Source organism: Lithobates pipiens, unplaced genomic scaffold, assembly GCF_037356315.1.
Source record: "Lithobates pipiens isolate NorthernLeopardFrog02 unplaced genomic scaffold, aLitPip1_a1.2 Scaffold_28, whole genome shotgun sequence".
NCBI classification, from domain to species: domain Eukaryota; kingdom Metazoa; phylum Chordata; class Amphibia; order Anura; family Ranidae; genus Lithobates; species Lithobates pipiens.
Window position 1 is genome coordinate 78,856,547 of NW_027507789.1, and position 17,588 is coordinate 78,874,134.

General features: G+C 44.5%; 1 protein-coding gene across 1 annotated transcript; it reads left to right on the forward strand.

Annotated features, from left to right (window-relative positions):
* The first annotated feature begins 1 nt into the window (after nt 1).
* On the forward strand, nt 2–17,373 carry LOC143935502 (posterior protein-like). The gene is made up of 2 exons (XM_077459428.1): nt 2–113; nt 9,322–17,373. The coding sequence occupies exon 2, from the start codon at nt 11,419–11,421 to the stop codon at nt 12,631–12,633; it is 1,215 nt and encodes a 404-aa protein (XP_077315554.1). The 5' UTR covers nt 2–113; nt 9,322–11,418; the 3' UTR covers nt 12,634–17,373.
* The last annotated feature ends 215 nt before the right edge of the window (nt 17,374–17,588 follow it).

Consider the following 17,588-nt stretch of genomic DNA (forward strand, 5'->3'; position numbering starts at 1 on the left):
GTGACACATACCGGTCGTCCTGGAGACTAGAGTTACTTCCTGGAGGAGCTCTTCCTCTTCATGCGTAGCACCCTGAATGGTGTGAGGGAAACGGCTTCAGGTTTTTAGAAACGGTGAGGGCCAGAGAATAATTTAGTGTACATAAACCCAAGAACAAAAATTGTATATATGGCAGGGTATATGTTCATAAATGTGAAGGCTTCCTTAGTTTTCATTTTTTTTTTTTTTTTTTTTTTTTGTCCTTTGGGCTCTGTTCCTACTATTATGATTTCAGTTGCGGCTTTACCACTTGACCTCTAGAAGGTTTCACCCTTTCATGACAATGCATAGCTGCCAACATTGTAAAAAAAATCGCCAGAATTTTTTGGCTGTGGGCAGAGTCGCCTTATAATTAGGGGGCAGGCATGCGTTAGTAGGTGTGGTATAGGGTAAAAAAAATGCGTAGCGCGCCAAAAAATGTGCGTGGTTTATGTGAAATAGTGGGCGTGGCTTAAACGGGTGTGACTCAAAAAGGTGTGGTTAGAGTCTGAGATAAATGAGGGATGGAGGGACAGCAGGCCCAGATCCTACACCACAATAGAAATCTGTGTATTTCAGAAAGTTTAACAATCAGCAAATAAAGATGCTCCAAACATCTGGTGTTAGCGCTTCAATCATCTGTGCACCATGGTTGTTATAGTGTTAGGATGATTGAAGTGCATTATTATTACATTGTAATATAAAATAGTTCAACTCACCATAATGTAGAACCAGTGGGAGCCCCGAGTGTGTCACTTGTCACATCGCCTGCCACCAGATGCTATCAGTTGTCCCCAGTAGAGTCCCTCCTTACATCTCAGGGGTCCCCAATGGAGTGTCTCCTTACATCTCAGGTCGGTCAGTGTGGAGTGTAGGGGTCCCTCTATGACGGGGTAGGTCAGTGTGGCATTTAGGGGTCTCTCTATGACAAGGGGTAGGTCAGTGTGGAGTGTAGGGGTCCGACTATGATAGAGCTGGGCGATTTTTCTCAAAAAAAAAAAATTTTTTTCAATTTTTTTTTTTTTAAACTCCATTCACGATTCAAAGCAAGGTTTTTTTTTTTTTTTATATGGATATTGCGCCAGTCCTGAGGAGCTGTGGGCAGGAGTTTTTAGGTGGGGCTGCAGCGTCTGGCCTTGTGGACTAGGCCGAAGGCACGGCCTCACCTAAATCCTGCCCGCAGCTCCTCAGGACCGGCGCGGTGTCTGACGGGGTAGGTCAGTGTGGAGTGTAGGGGTCCCTCTGTGACGGGGTAGGTCAGTGTGGAGTGTAGGGTTCCCTCTATGACAGGGGGTAGGTCAGTGTGGAGTGTAGGGGTCCCTCTATGACAGGGGGTAGGTCAGTGTGGAGTGCAGGGGTCCCTCTATGACTGGGTAGGTCAGTGTGGAGTGTAGGGGTCCCTCTATGGCCCCTGCCCAAATCTGAGGTGGGGGGTCACCTTCAGGAGTTTACAGCTCGGTAGACCTCCCTACTTTCCAAACAGTGGTTCTGTGAACTGGTTTCATCAGGATACAAGATAGAGTTTCTCTCTTGTCTGCCAAACAGATTTTTTTCCCTCCAGCCTTCAGCTTCTTCCGGCTCGTCTGGAAGCCCATGTGGCGATATTGCCTGTGCCAACGCCGGAAAGGTTTCAGGGATTCTACTCCAATCTGTAGTTCCAAAGAAGGAAGGGGTCTGTCTGGTCCTCTCAAGGCCCTCAACAGTTTTGTAAAAGAACAAAGGTTCAGGATGGAATCAGTTCGCTTTGTGGTCACTGCACTTCATCAGGGGAATTTCCTGGCATCCCTGGACATCAAGGACCAATGTTCGTCATCTTACTTTAAAAAAGTAATTAGTTACAAATTACTTCTCCCAAAAAGTAATTGCGTTAGTAACTTGGTTACTACATTGGAAAAGTAATTTAGTTACTCAGCAAAGTAACTGTGACAGGGGTGGCAGCGGTGGTACTTGGGGGGTGGTTGGACAGTGGTGTACCGGGGGGGTGGCAGTTGTGGTGGTATGCTGGGGGGGTGGCAGCAGTGGTGTACTGGGGGAGGTGGCAGGCAGCGGTGGTACTTGTTGAGGGGATGGCACCTTTTACTGATCCCATCCCCCCCACCACCACTCATCTCATCCCTATCGTATCTCCCCCATCACCTCTGTTGTAGAAGTGATGGTGGGTAGGGATGGGATCAGTAAGAAGCAGAGGTGGTTGAGGACTTGGGATGGATCGATTGCACTGCAATTCGAATCGTCAGACAGTCACTTGAATGCCTCCAGGGATGCCTATCCTCATGGGGAGAGAGAGAGACCCTCCCCTTCACTCGATTGATGTCAGCTGACTTCATCTCTCTCTCTCTCTCTCTCTCTCTCTCTCGGCGAAAGCCCCCCTCCCCACGGCAGAATGAACAGCCAGGCAGCGCGGCCTCCCGGGCGGTAGATGTAATTGCGGTAACGCTGCCTAAGTAATGGGAACTGAGTTACCATGAGGGGAAGAGTAATCAGTTAGATTACTCGTTACCCTCTAAAGTAACTGCGTTAAGTAACTCAGTTTATTTTAACTGAGTTACTTACATCACTGTCAAGGACGCATAACTGTATGTCCCCATATGTGACATCAGAGGTTTCTGCAATTTGCAGTCGGGGACGAGCACTAACAATTTGTAGCTCTCCCTTTTGGCCTGGCGTCAGCACCAAGGGTATTCACCAAGGTGCTAGCCTCAATTCTGGCTTTGCTAAGGCAGTGAGGGTTCGCAATCGTGGGTTACCTGGACGACCACCTTCTGAGAGCAGCTTCCACCTCAGAAATAAGGGAGGATGTGGCGATCGCCATGCAAACTCTTTGGGAGCGTACTGAACCTCCAGAAGTCGGTGTTGGTGCCGACTCAATGCCTGGACTCCTCAGAGGCGAGAGTCTTTCTCCCTTCGGACAAGCTGCAGACTCTTCAAGCTGCAGTGAAGTTGTTGATGTCCTGGGTCTCATGGTAGCCACTTTCGAGGTGGTACCGTATGCTCAATTCCACACTCGATTCTTGCAAAAGGTGATCCTGTCAAAATGGGACAAATCTCCATTATCTCTGGATTGTCAAATCCGGGTGAGCCAGCTAGTCAGGGATTCCCTGCTCTGGTGGCTGAGGTCTCCGGCCCTTCAGTCTGGGAAGTCGTTCCTTCCTCTTCATTGGACGGTGATCACAATGGATGTCAGCCTCAGGGTCGCAGAACGCAGGAAGGGTCCCCGCCTGCTGATCAATGTGCTGGAACTTCAGGCGATCAGGCAGTGCCTCTCCACATGGTCACAGGCTGCAGGAGTGTCCGGTCGGGATCCAGTCGGACAACACCACGGCGGTGGTTTATGTCAACCATCAAGGAGGAACAAGGAGCTCGGCTGCAGCCCTGGAGGCCGCTCACATCCTGTGATGGGAAGAGCGGCGTGTACCGGCTCTGTAGGTCGTGTACATTCCGGGCATAGAAAACAATTACTTGAGTCGTCAGATGCTGGATTAAGGGGAATAGTCGCTACATTTGGATGTATTTTGGCTCGTTTGCCGGGGGGGCACGGCAGATGTGGATCTCCTGGCTTCTCAACTCATCAGAAGGTGCCGAGGTTTGTGGCCAGGTAAAAAGATCCCTGGGCTGACGCGGCAGATGCGTTGGTGGCTCCATGGGGGGCATTTTCGGCTAATTTATGCCTTTCCCTGCCTCCCACTCAAACTTCTACAACATCTGCTTTGCAGAGTGGAGGCCGAGGGAATTCTGGTGATTCTGATTGTCCCAGATTGGCCTCGGCATCCGTGGTACGCCGTCATGGTAAGAATGGTGGCTGATGTTCCTTGGCGACTGCCGAATGCGGGAGGACCTTCTGTCGCAAGGTCCAATACTTCAACCTGCTTTACTGTCACTGGCTTTAATGGCATGGCTGTTGAAAGCCAGTTGCTAAGGGACAGAGGTCTGTCGGATTCGGTAATTTCCACTATGCTGAGGGCACAGAAGTCATCGTCTTGGCAGATTTATCATCAACCTTTGGCGGCTCATTTATTGGTTAGTATGTTTGTTCTGGGGGTTTGACATGTGGCCCCTCCGGTTCGACCACCGCTGCCTCTGTGGGATTTGAATCTGGTGCTCTTGGTGCTTCAGAAACCGCCATTTGAAAACATTAGGGAGATCCCCTTATTGACACTCTCTCAGAAAGTAGTCTTTCTAGTGGCTATTACATCTGCCAGGATGGTTTCTGAGTTGGCGGCCTGGTCATGCAAGTCTCCCTACCTGATCCTCCACAAGGATAAGGCGGTGCAGCGCCCGCAGCCTTCGTTTCTTCCAAAGGTGGTTTCGGCCTTTCATCTAAATGAGGACATCGTACTTCCGTCCTTATGCCCTCGGCTGTCACACCCCAAAGAGGTTGCTTTGCATTCCTTGGACACGGTCCATGCTCTGTGGGTGTATCTGTCTGCTACGGCTCCTTTAAGGAGGTCAGACTTGCTGTTTGTATCGGTGGCTGGTCCGAAGAAGGGCCTGGCAGTCTCGTCAGCCACAATTTCTCGGTGGATCAGACAGATCGTGGTTCAGGCTTATGCCTTAAGGGGGCGGGCGTCCCCTTTTCCTGTCACGGCGCATTCGACCAGGGCAATTGGTGCCTTCTGGGTTTTCGGACATCAAGCGTCCATTTCCCAGGTGTGTAAGGCGCCAACCTGGTCGTCTATTCACACTTTCGCTAAATTTTACAAGGTTGATGTGAGTGCATCTTCGGATGCTTTCTTCGGCCGCAAGGTTTTGCAGGCGGCTGTTTAACCACTTTAGGACCGCCGTATTGCCAATGTACGTGAACACAATGGCACAGGCAGGCACAATCACGTAGATGTACGTGCCTGCCTTCCAGCGGGTGGGGGGTCCGATCGGACCCCCTCCCGTTGGATACGACGGTCCGGTTCGCTCCAGGAGCGCTCCATGATGAGGGGATGGCCGTTGGTTTTCGGCCACCCCCTCTGGATCGCTCCTGGCCAATGAGAAGCTTCCTCCCACTGTGTATTGTTTACACAGGAAGGAGGAAGTGATGTCATTCTCCTCGGGGCGGTCTTTTTGACCGGACTACGAGGAGAAGACTAATAGTAAGTGTGCACCAACACTACACTGACATGTAGGTACACACAGGCACACAAACCCCCCCCCCCCCCGATCCCTCCCCCCCCCAGTCACAGTGTCACTGATTGCATTGATCATTTCTTTACTGATCAATGCATTCAGTGTCAGTTGTGACAGTAAAAACTGTCAGGACAGTTAGTGTTAGGTCCAGGGTAGCCCCCTATCACCCCCCAATAAAGATTTAACCCCCTGATTGCCCCTAGAGTTAACCCTTTCACCCCCTTTTGCCAGTGTCACTAAGCGATCATTTTTCTGATCGCTGCATGTGTCGCTAGGTAGCTAGTTATTTTTTTAGGTTCACCGCCAGGTTTTTATATCGCTAGGTACCCCGATATACTACCCAATAATGGTTTTAACCCCCTGATTGCTGCTAGTTAACCCTTTCACCCCCTTTTGCCAGTGTCACTAAGCGATCGTTTTTCTGATCGCTGCATTAGTGTCGCTACAGTCGCTAGGTAGCTAGTTATTTTTTTAGGTTCACCGCCAGGTTTTTATAGCGCTAGGTACCCCGATATACTACCCAATAATGGTTTTAACCCCCTGCTTGCTGCTAGTTAACCCTTTCACCCCCTTTCACCAGCGATCACAGTATAAGTGTCACTGGTGACGCTGGTTAGCCAGTTAGTTATTTAGGTTCCCCGTCAGGTTTTTATATAGCGCCAGGGACCCCCATATACTACCTAATAAAAATTTGAACCCCCTGATTGCCCCTAGTTAACCCTTTCACCACTGATCACCGTATAAGTGTTACGGGTGACTCTGGTTAGTTTGTTTTTTATAGCATCAGGGCACCCACCATTTATTACCCAATAAAGGTTTAACCCCCTGATCACCCGGCGGGTGATATCAATTAGGTTTTAGGGTCAGGGTCTGCGTCGCCCCAGGCAGCGCTAGGTTAGTGCCAGTACCGCTAACACCCACACGCAAAGCATACACCTCCCGTAGTGCTATAGAATCTGAACAGATCAATATCTGATCTGATCAGATCTATACTAGCGTCCCCAGCAGTTTAGGGTTCCAAAAAAACGCATTGTTAGCGGGATCAGCCCAGATACCTGCTAGCACCTGCGTTTTGCCCCTCTGCCCAGCCCACCCAAGTGCAGTATCGTTCGATCACTGTCACTTACAAAACACTAAACACATAACTGCTGCGATCGCAGAGTCAGGCCTGATCCCTGCCATCGCTAACAGGTTTTTTGGTAGCATTTTACATTTAAATCCGGAAGGCAGTGCTTGGTTTTCGGGGTCCCGTACGTGGCTAGGCTCCCAAAAAGTCCCCCACATGTGGTATCCCCGTACTTGGGAGAAGCAGCAGAATTTATTTTGGGGTGTAATTTGACTTCTGCCCATAGCATGTGTGAGCAATATATCATTTAGTGACAACTTTGTGCAAAAAAAAAAAAAGTTTGTAATATTCCCGCAACTTTTGGCAAAATATAAAATATTCCATGGACTCAACATGCCTCTCAGTAAATAGCTTGGGGTGTCTACTTTCCAAAATGGGGTCATTTTGGGGGGTTTTGTGCTATTTTGGCATTTTATGGCCTTCGAAACTGTGATAGGTAGTGAGGAGTTAAATCAAAAATTTGCACCCTTAGAAATCCTGAAGGTGGTGATTGGTTTTCGGGGTGCCGTGCGCGACTAGACTCCCAAAAAGTCCCACACATGTGGTATCCCCGTACTCAGGAGAAGCAGCAGAATGTATTTTGGGGTGTCATTTCACATATGCCCATAGCATGTGTGAGCAATATATCATTTAGTGACAACTTTTTGTAAAACATTTTTTTTTTTTTTTTGTCATTATTCAATCCCTTAGGACAAAAAAAATAAATATTCAATGGGCTCAACATACCCATCAGCAATTTCCTCGGGGTGTTTACTTTCCAAAATGGGGTCATTTGGGGGGGATTTGTACTGCCCTGCCATTTTAGCACCTCAAGAAATGAGATCGGCAGTCATAAATTAAAAGCTGTGTAAATTCCAGAAAATGTACTCTAGTTTGTAGACGCTATAACTATTGCGCAAACCAAAAAATATACGCTTATTGACATTTTTTTTACTAAAGACATGTGGCTGAATAAATTTTGCCCTCAATGTATGACTAAAATTTAGTTTATTCGATTTTTCTTATAACAAAAAGAAGAAAATATCTTTTTTTTTCAAAATTTTCGCTCTTTTTCCATTTATATCGCAAAAAAAAAAATCGCAGAGGCAATCAAATACCATCAAAAGAAAGCTCTATTTGTGGGAAGAAAAGGACGCAAATTTCGTTTGGGTGCAATATTGCATGACCGCGCAATTACCAGTTAAAGCAGCGCAGTGCGAAATTGCAAAAAGACCTCTGGTCCTTAAGGTGTTTATTGGTCCGGAGCTGAAGTGGTTAAGGTTGTAACTCCTCCCATTGAGGAGCTCTGGTTGTTATGGGTGGGGTTATTTTCTTGCTGTTCCCACCCCTCGTTTTTTTGATACTGCTTGGGGACGTCCCTAAGGTCAAGATGAAGATGCTGTGTCCATCAATGAACGAAAGAGGAAATAGGATTTTTGTACTCACCGTAAAATCTTTCTCTGAAGTTCATTGACGGATACAGCATCTTCATCTTGACCTTAGGGTTATATCGCCACCTTCAGGAGAGGACGCAGAACATAAGGTCAAGATGAAGATGCTGTATCCGTCAATGAACTTCAGAGAGAGATTTTACGGTGAGTACAAAAATCCTATTTTTGCAGCGCTCCAGACGGAACAACCACTTGGAAGGTGGTGATTTTTGGCTGCTATTCTCCTCCTGTGGGACCCCCGAGGTTGGAGAAAGCGAGCCCTGTGGCAAAAAAGGGGAAAGACAACAGCGGGTGAGTACTTCCCTTTTGCCTTAGCTGCTAAGCTCCCCAAAAATGTGGGCAGTTTTCTGCTTTTTACATTGGTGATCTTTTGACCTGTACAAAATCGTGGTAAAATCACACGACTTTCTGCCAGAAGCTGCAGGTCTTAGATACAGAGGGGGTTATTTATGAAAGGCAAATCCACTTTGCATTGCAAGTGCTCTTGAAAGTGCAGTCGCTGTAGATCTGAGGGGGGCATGCAAGGAAAACAAAAACAAAAAAAAACAGCATTTTAGCTTGCACATGATTGGATGATAAAATCAGCAGAGCTTCCCCTCATTTGAGATCTACCCCTCAGATCTACAGTGACTGCACTTCCAAGTGCACTTGTAATGCAAAGTGGATTTGCCTTTCATAAATAACCCCCAGAGTCTCTTACAGGCTTTTCCTGCCACTAAACAATTTAACCGGTTCCCGACCAGTGTACGTCGGCAGAATGGCACAGGCAGGCATATTGGCGTACAGGTACGTCCAATCTTCAATGCCGCCCTGCCATCGCGAGCGCGGCACCGCGCTCGCGTGCTGGTAGGGACCCCCGTGAGTCCGGTCGCGGGTCCCGCGGACTCGATCGCCGCGGGCATACCCACGATCGTCTCACAGGAGGAGTGAATGGAGAAGTGCCGTTGTAAACATCATTTCTTCATTCTGCCTAGCAACTAGTGACGCTGATCTCTGCTCCATTTGATTGGAGCAGAGATCAGTGTTCTCTAAATGAAAGCCCAACACACCCCTAGGAACACTTAACCCCTACACTGCCACCCATTGGTTAACCACTTCACTGCCAGTGTCATTTACACAGGAATCACTGCATTTATGTAGCGGTGATTTCTGTATAACTGACAATGGTCCCAAAAATGTTCGATGTGTCGCCATAATGTCGCAGTTACAATAAAAATCGCTGATCGCCGCCATTACTAGTAAAAAAATAAATAAAAAATTATTAATAAAAATGCCATAAAACTATCCCTATTTTGTAAACGCTATAACTTTTGCGCGAACCAATCAATATTCGCTTATTGCGATTTTATTTTTTTTATTTTATTTTTTTTTACCAAAAATATGTATAAGAAACTATCCCTATTTTGTAAACGCTATAACTTTTGCGCGAACCAATCAATATTCGCTTATTGCGATTTTATTTTTTTTATTTTATTTTTTTTTACCAAAAATATGTATAAGAATACGTATCGGCTTAAACTGAGGGGGAAAAAAAATGTTTTTTTATATATTTTTGGGGGGTATTTATTATAACAAAAAGTAAAAAATAATGCGTTTTTTTATTCAAAATTGTCGCTCTATTTTTGTTTATAGCGCAAAAAATAAAAACCGCAGAGGTGATAAAATACCACCAAAAGAAAGCTCTATTTGTGGGAAAAAAAGGACGTCAATTTTGTTTGGGAGCCACGTCGCACGACCACGCAATTGTCAGTTAAAGTGACGCCAAATCGCAAACAGTGGTCTGGTCTTTGACCAGCAAAATGGTCCGGTCTGTAAGTGGTTAAACATTCCTAAAGGGCTAATTTGAAGGGTTGTGTGGTGGTTTGCAGGAATCTGGAGATCCCAGGAATAACACAGTGGTTTCCTCTGGTCAGCAAATGCACACCGGGTAATCTAAATCTTAGGCCAGCTGCTGTGAATCTGGCAGGTAGCTCCAAGCTTGCCTCCTTATTTTTAGCTATAGGGTGGGGAAGCACAGAAAAGGGTACCCTTGTTGAACATATTATCCTTGTGGGGGTTGCTTGCTATGTGTAACATCTCAACAAGTTCCAACCTATTAATTCCTCCTTACACTGCTGCTATATCTATCGGTCTGTAAGAGTTAATCAAGATCTCTTGTGGTTTGGGCTACAGCCCACCTGTTGGCTGAACAAAAAGCATAAATTTTGTCCTGCAACCCTTAATTCACTGGTTCCTGGTGCAGACCTCTATGCTAGCACTACATAGACTAGCCTGTATTTAGTGTAAAGCCCTTCAGGTGTCTGCCTCCAGGCTAAGATTGTGATCACCTCTTCCTGAGGATGACCTAATTGATTTCTGGGTGTGTGCTCGTTAAGACCTTAGATGCTTGGATTCGCTCCCACCTGTGTGTGGGCTAACTACACCTACTCATACATGTGCAGTAGTAGGGTTACAGCTACCACTACTGTGGTTTATTCACACACCTCAGACTTCCATTATTTGGAACTACCCCGTTCCTTCACTGGTGGGTGAAGGGTTGGTATCTGGAGTTTAGGCTATGCCTAGGATAGATTATGTTCCTCTGGCTGCACATCAGACAATCACGTAGAAGTTTGTGGAAGGAGGAAAAGGTATATGATACATATTGTAAAGTAAGAACACTGAAAAGATGAATATGTAATGTTGGATTGAATTCATATAATACTTCTGGTATTTGTTCATGGTTGAGGTAGCCACTTAGCCTCAAATGAATGAAGCACATGAAAGCTTTGTAATCAGAAGAACAATGGCTGGACTCGGACCCCCCCCTGCTGTGATGTGTGTGTGTGGTTGCAGGCTTCAAAGGGAGTAAAAGCAAGCTGGGTGGCTCATCGTTGGGGACACTGATCAATAGTGGACAATACAGCATGTTTCCTGAAGAATGGACATACATGTGAAGGAATGCCTCTTGGCTACATCTATTGGATGGAAGGCAAATGGGGGTGGCTACGAGTGGGTGTGTATGTTTGTATGAAAAGGCTCACACACAGACAATGTTTCTCTGTTTGCTGTAAGACCATGCCATGTGGTGACTCGGCCTACTTTGGGAGATGGCTCCGGCCTAAACCTCATGGTGAAGGCCCTCTCCTGGTCTGAGCTTAGCCGATGCAGCAGGAGGACCTTGTGATAAGTATCTTTCATATTCTTGTATTATATGTTCTGATTGTAAGCTGCGTGATATTGTAATGTCCTTTTACTACTTTATGTTAGCTTTCCTAATTTCTTGGGAAATAAATAAGATAGTGTTTTACTAGCAGCAATGTGTGTGTTTCCATAAGTAACTTTATATCAGTGTGCTTAGTAGGGTTTTATAAATTAGATAATTATGGGAAGAAACAAGGTAATAATAGTTTGTAGAGCACAAAATGTCTTTCATTTGGCACCCCAATTAGCATGTGGCAATCCTAAAAGCTGCATAGAACTTACAGGACAGAAGTGCTCAGGTACAAGGCAACTGATAATGCCACATTAAGTGTGGTGAGTCTGTACTATGGATAGGCAAAAATTGAATTGTTTTGAATGATATCAGGTAAAAGTGGTAATGAATTAAGAATAGTGAATGCTAGAAGAGCGATTTGTTTTTGTGAGTTGTAAGAGCTAACGATAATTGAGTTTGATTTAGTACTCAATGCAGTGATGGTACGTTAGTACAAATAGAAGTGTGTATTGTGTGGATTGTATGGTTGTGAAATGGAACTTGTGTATACATATGTTAAAAAGTATGCCTCTGCCAGTTACCATTCATGTGCAGATGAAACTCTTGAAAGCCAGTATAAGGTTCTATTATCTCAGTGTCAGCAACATAATAGCAGATTATCGGGCAAACAGCTAAAAAAAGTTAAAGAAAAGTTGGCTAATGAAATTTCAGTTTTGCTCAGAATTAAAGTTATATCTGAGCAAATGGGGGGGAAGTGGGAAGTAGAGAGGAGGCGTCTGGGTGAGGACATAGCGAAAGTCAGTGAAAACCTTCTAAAGATTGCAACAGCCTCCAGTGATGAGATAGATGAATTGCGGGCAAAGACAGGAGATTTGTCAGAGAGAAACAGTGAACTACAAGAACAGCTCCACAGTTACAGCATGGAATGTGATATGAAGAGCAAAGTTTTAGAGTCATTGCGAATGAAGTTGTCAGAGATGGAAGAGTTGGTTATGTCTTTAGAAAGAGAATTAGCAAATGTACGCTCCCAGCCTTTTACTACAGAGAAAGTTATGGTATCGCTCAATGAGCACAAAGGAACATGCCAATTGGCCGATATCTGCACGATCAATGAGGAGAAGGGCCGTGATGAAACACAGTCTGATATGGCACCTATAGCTTCAAGGCAGAATGAGAGTTTAATTACAATCCAAGAGAGACTTACTTTGTGCCAGATTTTGGGTGAATTTAATGCCCTGGAATCACCAATGAGTCTGTCCAATAAATTTGAAGCTCTAGTAGTTAAATTCCATTTGAGTAATGAGGATGCATGCTCTCTTCTGAAAGCATGGCTACCAGGACCTTTGGTAGGCCAGTTATCGGCACAAGTTAATGATAACTTAGCAGATGCAGAGGGGCGGAGGAAAGAGTTGCAGCGTATTGTGGACAGTCGTGATAATGGTATGAGTGATTTGCAACGAATGAAATTTAGGAGAGGAGATGACCCAATTTTGTTCTGCAGTGAGTATCTTGCATTGTATATGAAAGTGTTCAACTGTCCTGACTTATTGGAGGACGATGCAAGTTTCATATACTCAATGGCCAATAAGTGTTATGTAAGCTATCCCACTAGAATGGCTCTGAGGAATGCTAGATCCTACCAAAATTTTGTCAATACCCTACGCGACTTCTGTCAAGAATCCAGGGAAAGGGAGTATGGGTCAAAGGCAGATGTGTCCGTAATAAGCAGAGGTACAGGAAGGCAGTGAAAGTTCAGACATAGTAAATGGAATAGGCATAGACATAGATTTCATAAAGCCCTTAAAATTGCTAGCATGGAACAGGAAACCCCAGAAGTACAGGTATCTACAATGAAAACCCCCACCCAGGACAGGGACAGCGTAACTCAAAGGCCTGATATGAGAGATAGCAGCCAGGACAGATTACACAGTGCTGAAGGAGAGATAAGAAATGACAATCCACACCCTAAGCACAGCCAGCAACAAGACTGGATGAACATTCCAATATTTGCGCCCTGGGCTAATCTACCATTTTGGCTTGTATGTAATTGGACGCAAATGGCATTGACATTTTTCTTGAGTAATATGGCAAAGATTTCCAATACCACTGCGTAGTATAGAAAGGTATGGCAACTATATTGCATTAATGGGAAAGGCTTTGGGGACTTAAAAAGTCAATTGTCATGATAATTGTGTGTAATCACTGTCGTTGTGTTTTTTTTTTTTCCACAGACCAAGGAAGAAGTTAAACGGCTTTAGATACTAACATTTGCGTTTGTTTGCAGGTCTGTCAAAGTGAGAACAACAGTGGTAAAATATAGCAGAACATGGGTTAGGTTATTGTAAATGCATAATCGATTATCATATGGTACCATGAGCTCATTAGTTAGTAATTGTTTGCAAACAATGAAAAATAAATAGTACTAAAAAGGATATAAATGAGGCTACAGTGTTGTGATGAGATACATATGCTTTGTTTTGTTTTTCGTTTTCCCCATTAACTAATTGTATTTCAGATTGGAATGAGCACTCTCCTCAGGAGAAAAGTCCATGGATGTTGTCAACTAAAAGTTGTGTTTGTCATTGTTGTATGATGGTTGTCTTGTCATGCTATTTGTGTGATCATGGCCAGATTTTAAATTTTTTCTACATTTTTTTTTTATTTTTTTTTCTCTACATTTTTTTTTTTGTTTGATATTGGTTTAGTCGTCTATTTTAGTTATATTTTTATTCAGGTGGAAAAATAGTAGGTCTAGTCCACCTGAAAGGGGGGGAATTGACAATGCCCTCAGTTAGAACCAGTCACCTGAAAGGGGGTAGTGCATATATCGTAAAGATACAGATAGATGCATTGTCTTTGTAGCTTGTAAAATTTGAAGTTTTTGAGAAGCAACACTGACGTTCAGTTTTAAACATTTTTTTAACATACCATGGGGATCCATTTTACAGTGGGTTTAGCCTAAAGAGGTCATGGTTGTTTGGATAGTTTGGTCAGAGTTGCAGAAGCCAGGAATACTGAAGTCCTGGGCTCCAAGGAGGGAACTATAAGTAAACATGGTAAGCGAGCAGATATTGTGGATAAGAATTTGATACTGCTCTTGTTTTTCACTTCCAGAATCGTGGTGGAGCGAGAATTGGAGAGACTTCTGGAACATGGATCACAGATGATCATCTGGTTGGCAGTTTGTCTGTGCCACACCATACCACAAATTTGTTCTGATAAACATCAGGAGAGGAAAAAAGGAAAAACTTGAAAGATTCAGATTATACTAGTTTTTTTTTTGGTATGGACAATTTGGTGCTAATGCTGAATCTGAAAGACTGTGCCTAGCAAGAGAACTTGTGAAATATTTTTTCTGAATTCTCTCCTGATGAATGCAAACATGTTATTTATACATGTGCAATGGGTTGGAGGTTGGGGAAGAATTATGACACATCCAATCCGTCAAAACATGAAAATGTAAAATATGTGTTTTTTTTGTTGGAAGGAGGAATTGAAAGAAGAAAGGTTTTAATGTATGACATGTATTGATGTAACGGAGTTAATATGGTGCAGGTACCTAGGAGGCAGGCCGGCACTTATGCATAATAAGGTAGCTGTTGGTCAGACTAAAGGGTGCCAGGTGACACATCAATGGGGTGAAAACTTCCTCGTAGGGGTGGTGTCTCAATCCTAGCGGTCCTAGAGAGAAGCTTTCGGTTACTGGACATGCGGGACACCAGAACTAGACATGGGGAAGATACGCCTGGTTGATGTCTCACCTGAGAAGTTGAAACCCTGCACAGATAATGCCAGTAAATACACACAGGAGCATGCTCCGTTAAAATAAAGGGAACAAATGCTGGCTACCAGGGTACCGTAGGACTTCACCACATGGTGCTGCAACATCTCACGGTGGTTGACAAAAACCTATCACCCTATATGTGCTGAGTATACACTGAATCAAGTGCGGTTATTGTACCAGTGACTTACTCCCAGAGATGCGATCAAGTCCATGCAGGTTGCTTATTTCTGAGGAGTAACCCGAAAGAGGAGGGATGTATTCAGCACTATATTGGGGGGGAACAATAGCTGGGATGGGTGTTATTAATGGAGGGGACATCAGCCTCCTGAGGAACAAACTCACAGCCATAGCTTCAGAGAAGTAGTGTGACTTTGTTCTCCCAGGAGATTGGTGGCATCCTTGATAACATTCAATGAAGTCACAGAAACACTCAGATTAGAATGGCTCCGGATTTTGTCAACCACGTTGAGAGGTTGGTAGAGAGGACAGAAACCTGTCATTGGCTCTGGCGCGCACTCTGTGGCAGGTGGAAATATCAGCCAACATCAAGCTGATTGTACCGTCTCTGTATGAGGGGCAGTGGCCTGATGAGTTAGCATCACCGCTCAGTAAGATTTTGCCAAAACACGTTGCTTACACTAATCCAAAGTAGTGGTCGAATGCCTGTATGGGTGGTACTAAGTTGGATTGTGAAAGGTGTTATGCTGTATGTTCTCATATACAGAAGTGCAGACTTGGTCTGTATATTTGGTGGCATCAATGAGCTTACTGACTGGGGATTCTATCTTGTTGCATTTGAGGCTATATCACACATGTGATCAGAGAAGATGAACGCTGGAGGCAGGTTGATATTTCCCTTTGTCGGAAGCATGACCATGATGTCCTTTGTAGGCCAGGTCAATACATGGGGATGAACGAATAATGTTGGGAAGTTATTTCTCTCTGTATTCTGGATGGAGAGGTCATTGCTGGGAAGAAGGCACCCAGGTATTATTTAGGACATAGGCGAGTTTGTTTCTTTGTCCTAAAGAATACCGGTGTAGTGTTAGTCATGGAACTAGAGGGTTCCTTGAACCTAACCGTAGGTAGAGGTGGATGGTATACAATAGGCATGATCTCTGAAATCCAGGCACAGGGGTGGAATTGTGTGGGTTTGGTAATTGTTGTAAACTTATATGTGTAGTTAAGCGATATTTATCTAGAAGGGTCTCCCATTTGTCTACACAAGTTGAGGGACGATTTGACGGTGAGCTCTCTGTGTACAAATTGGAGACGTTGCTGCCAAGTCAGAGCCCTGCAACGCCGCTGCGAGCAAGCCTGCCTAATCCCGACCCGTATTTACAGTAAAAGGTTATAGGAGGTTGGGAGCGGGGTGCGTAATACATACATATGTATATATTATTGCAATAAGTTGATTTATTTTTGTGGTAGAGTGTGACCTATGGGTATTGTAGGCTAGTAATATGGGCAAGAAAGGCCCTCCTCAAGACTCGGTATTTGAAAGCTGGTTGATCTGTTACTCTGAATGTGTGCTGGTGAGTGAATGGACACCCCCTGCCCGTATTGCCGTCCTGAAGATACCGAAGATCCAGAATGGTGGCATGGAAGCTGTCGCTGAAGAATGATGGTGGTGTATCACTCAGGGGCAAAGCGGCACGTGTTGGGAAGCACCACACGATAAAACAATTATGGACTGCTCCATAGAACCTGTTTCTGCACATGTTGAAAAACACAATACGGTAAGACCATTATGGACTGTTCCACGGGAGCTGTTTCTGAAGCACATGTTGAAAACCACAACACATTACACAGCTAAGGACTGTTCCATAGGTACTGGTTCAGAAACACATGTTGGGGAGCCACACACGTTAGGACAGTTATGGATTGTTTAATAGGAACCGTGTCTGAAGAGGGGTGGTATGCGCCTTTCAGGCGCAAAGTGGGATATGTTGGATTGAATTCATATAATACTTCTGGTATTTGTTCATGGTTGAGGTAGCCACTTAGCCTCAAATGAATGAAGCACATGAAAGCTTTGTAATCAGAAGAACAATGGCTGGACTCGGACCCCCCCTGCTGTGATGTGTGTGTGGTTGCAGGCTTCAAAGGGAATAAAAGCAAGCTGGGTGGCTCATCGTTGGGGACACTGATCAATAATGGACAATACAGCATGTTTCCTGAAGAATGGACATACATGTGAAGGAATGCCTCTTGGCGACATCTATTGGATGGAAGGCAAATGGGGGTGGCTACGAGTGGGTTTGTATGAAAAGGCTCACACACAGACAATGTTTCTCTGTTTTGCTGTAAGACCATGCCATGTGGTGACTCGGCCTACTTTGGGAGATGGCTCCGACCTAAACCTCATGGTGAAGGCCCTCTCCTGGTCTGAGCCTAGCCGATGCAGCAGGAGGACCTTGTGATAAGTATCTTTCATATTCTTGTATTATATGTTCTGATTGTAAGCTGCGTGATATTGTAATGTCCTTTTACTACTTTATGTTAGCTTTCCTAATTTCTTGGGAAATAAATAAGATAGTGTTTTACTAGCAGCAATGTGTGTGTTTCCATAAGTAACTTTATATCAGTGTGCTTAGTAGGGTTTTATAAATTAGATAATTATGGGAAGAAACAAGGTAATAATAGTTTGTAGAGCACAAAATGTCTTTCATGTAAGAAGAAATTTTAATGTGGATGTTTTCATCTGGGATGTAAAATAAAAAATTTAATAAAGTAAAAAAAAAAAATACATCCGTACACTATTGCTGATCGGTAAGGCACAGCATTGAAGTTTGCTAGTGCTTCTGTTTGTTATATGACTGTGCATGGTTGCTTATCAGAAACGCACAACATTGAATTATTGTTAGTGACATTTCTGTTGGTTTCATGACTATATCCTGTTAATCAGGAATGTTGAAG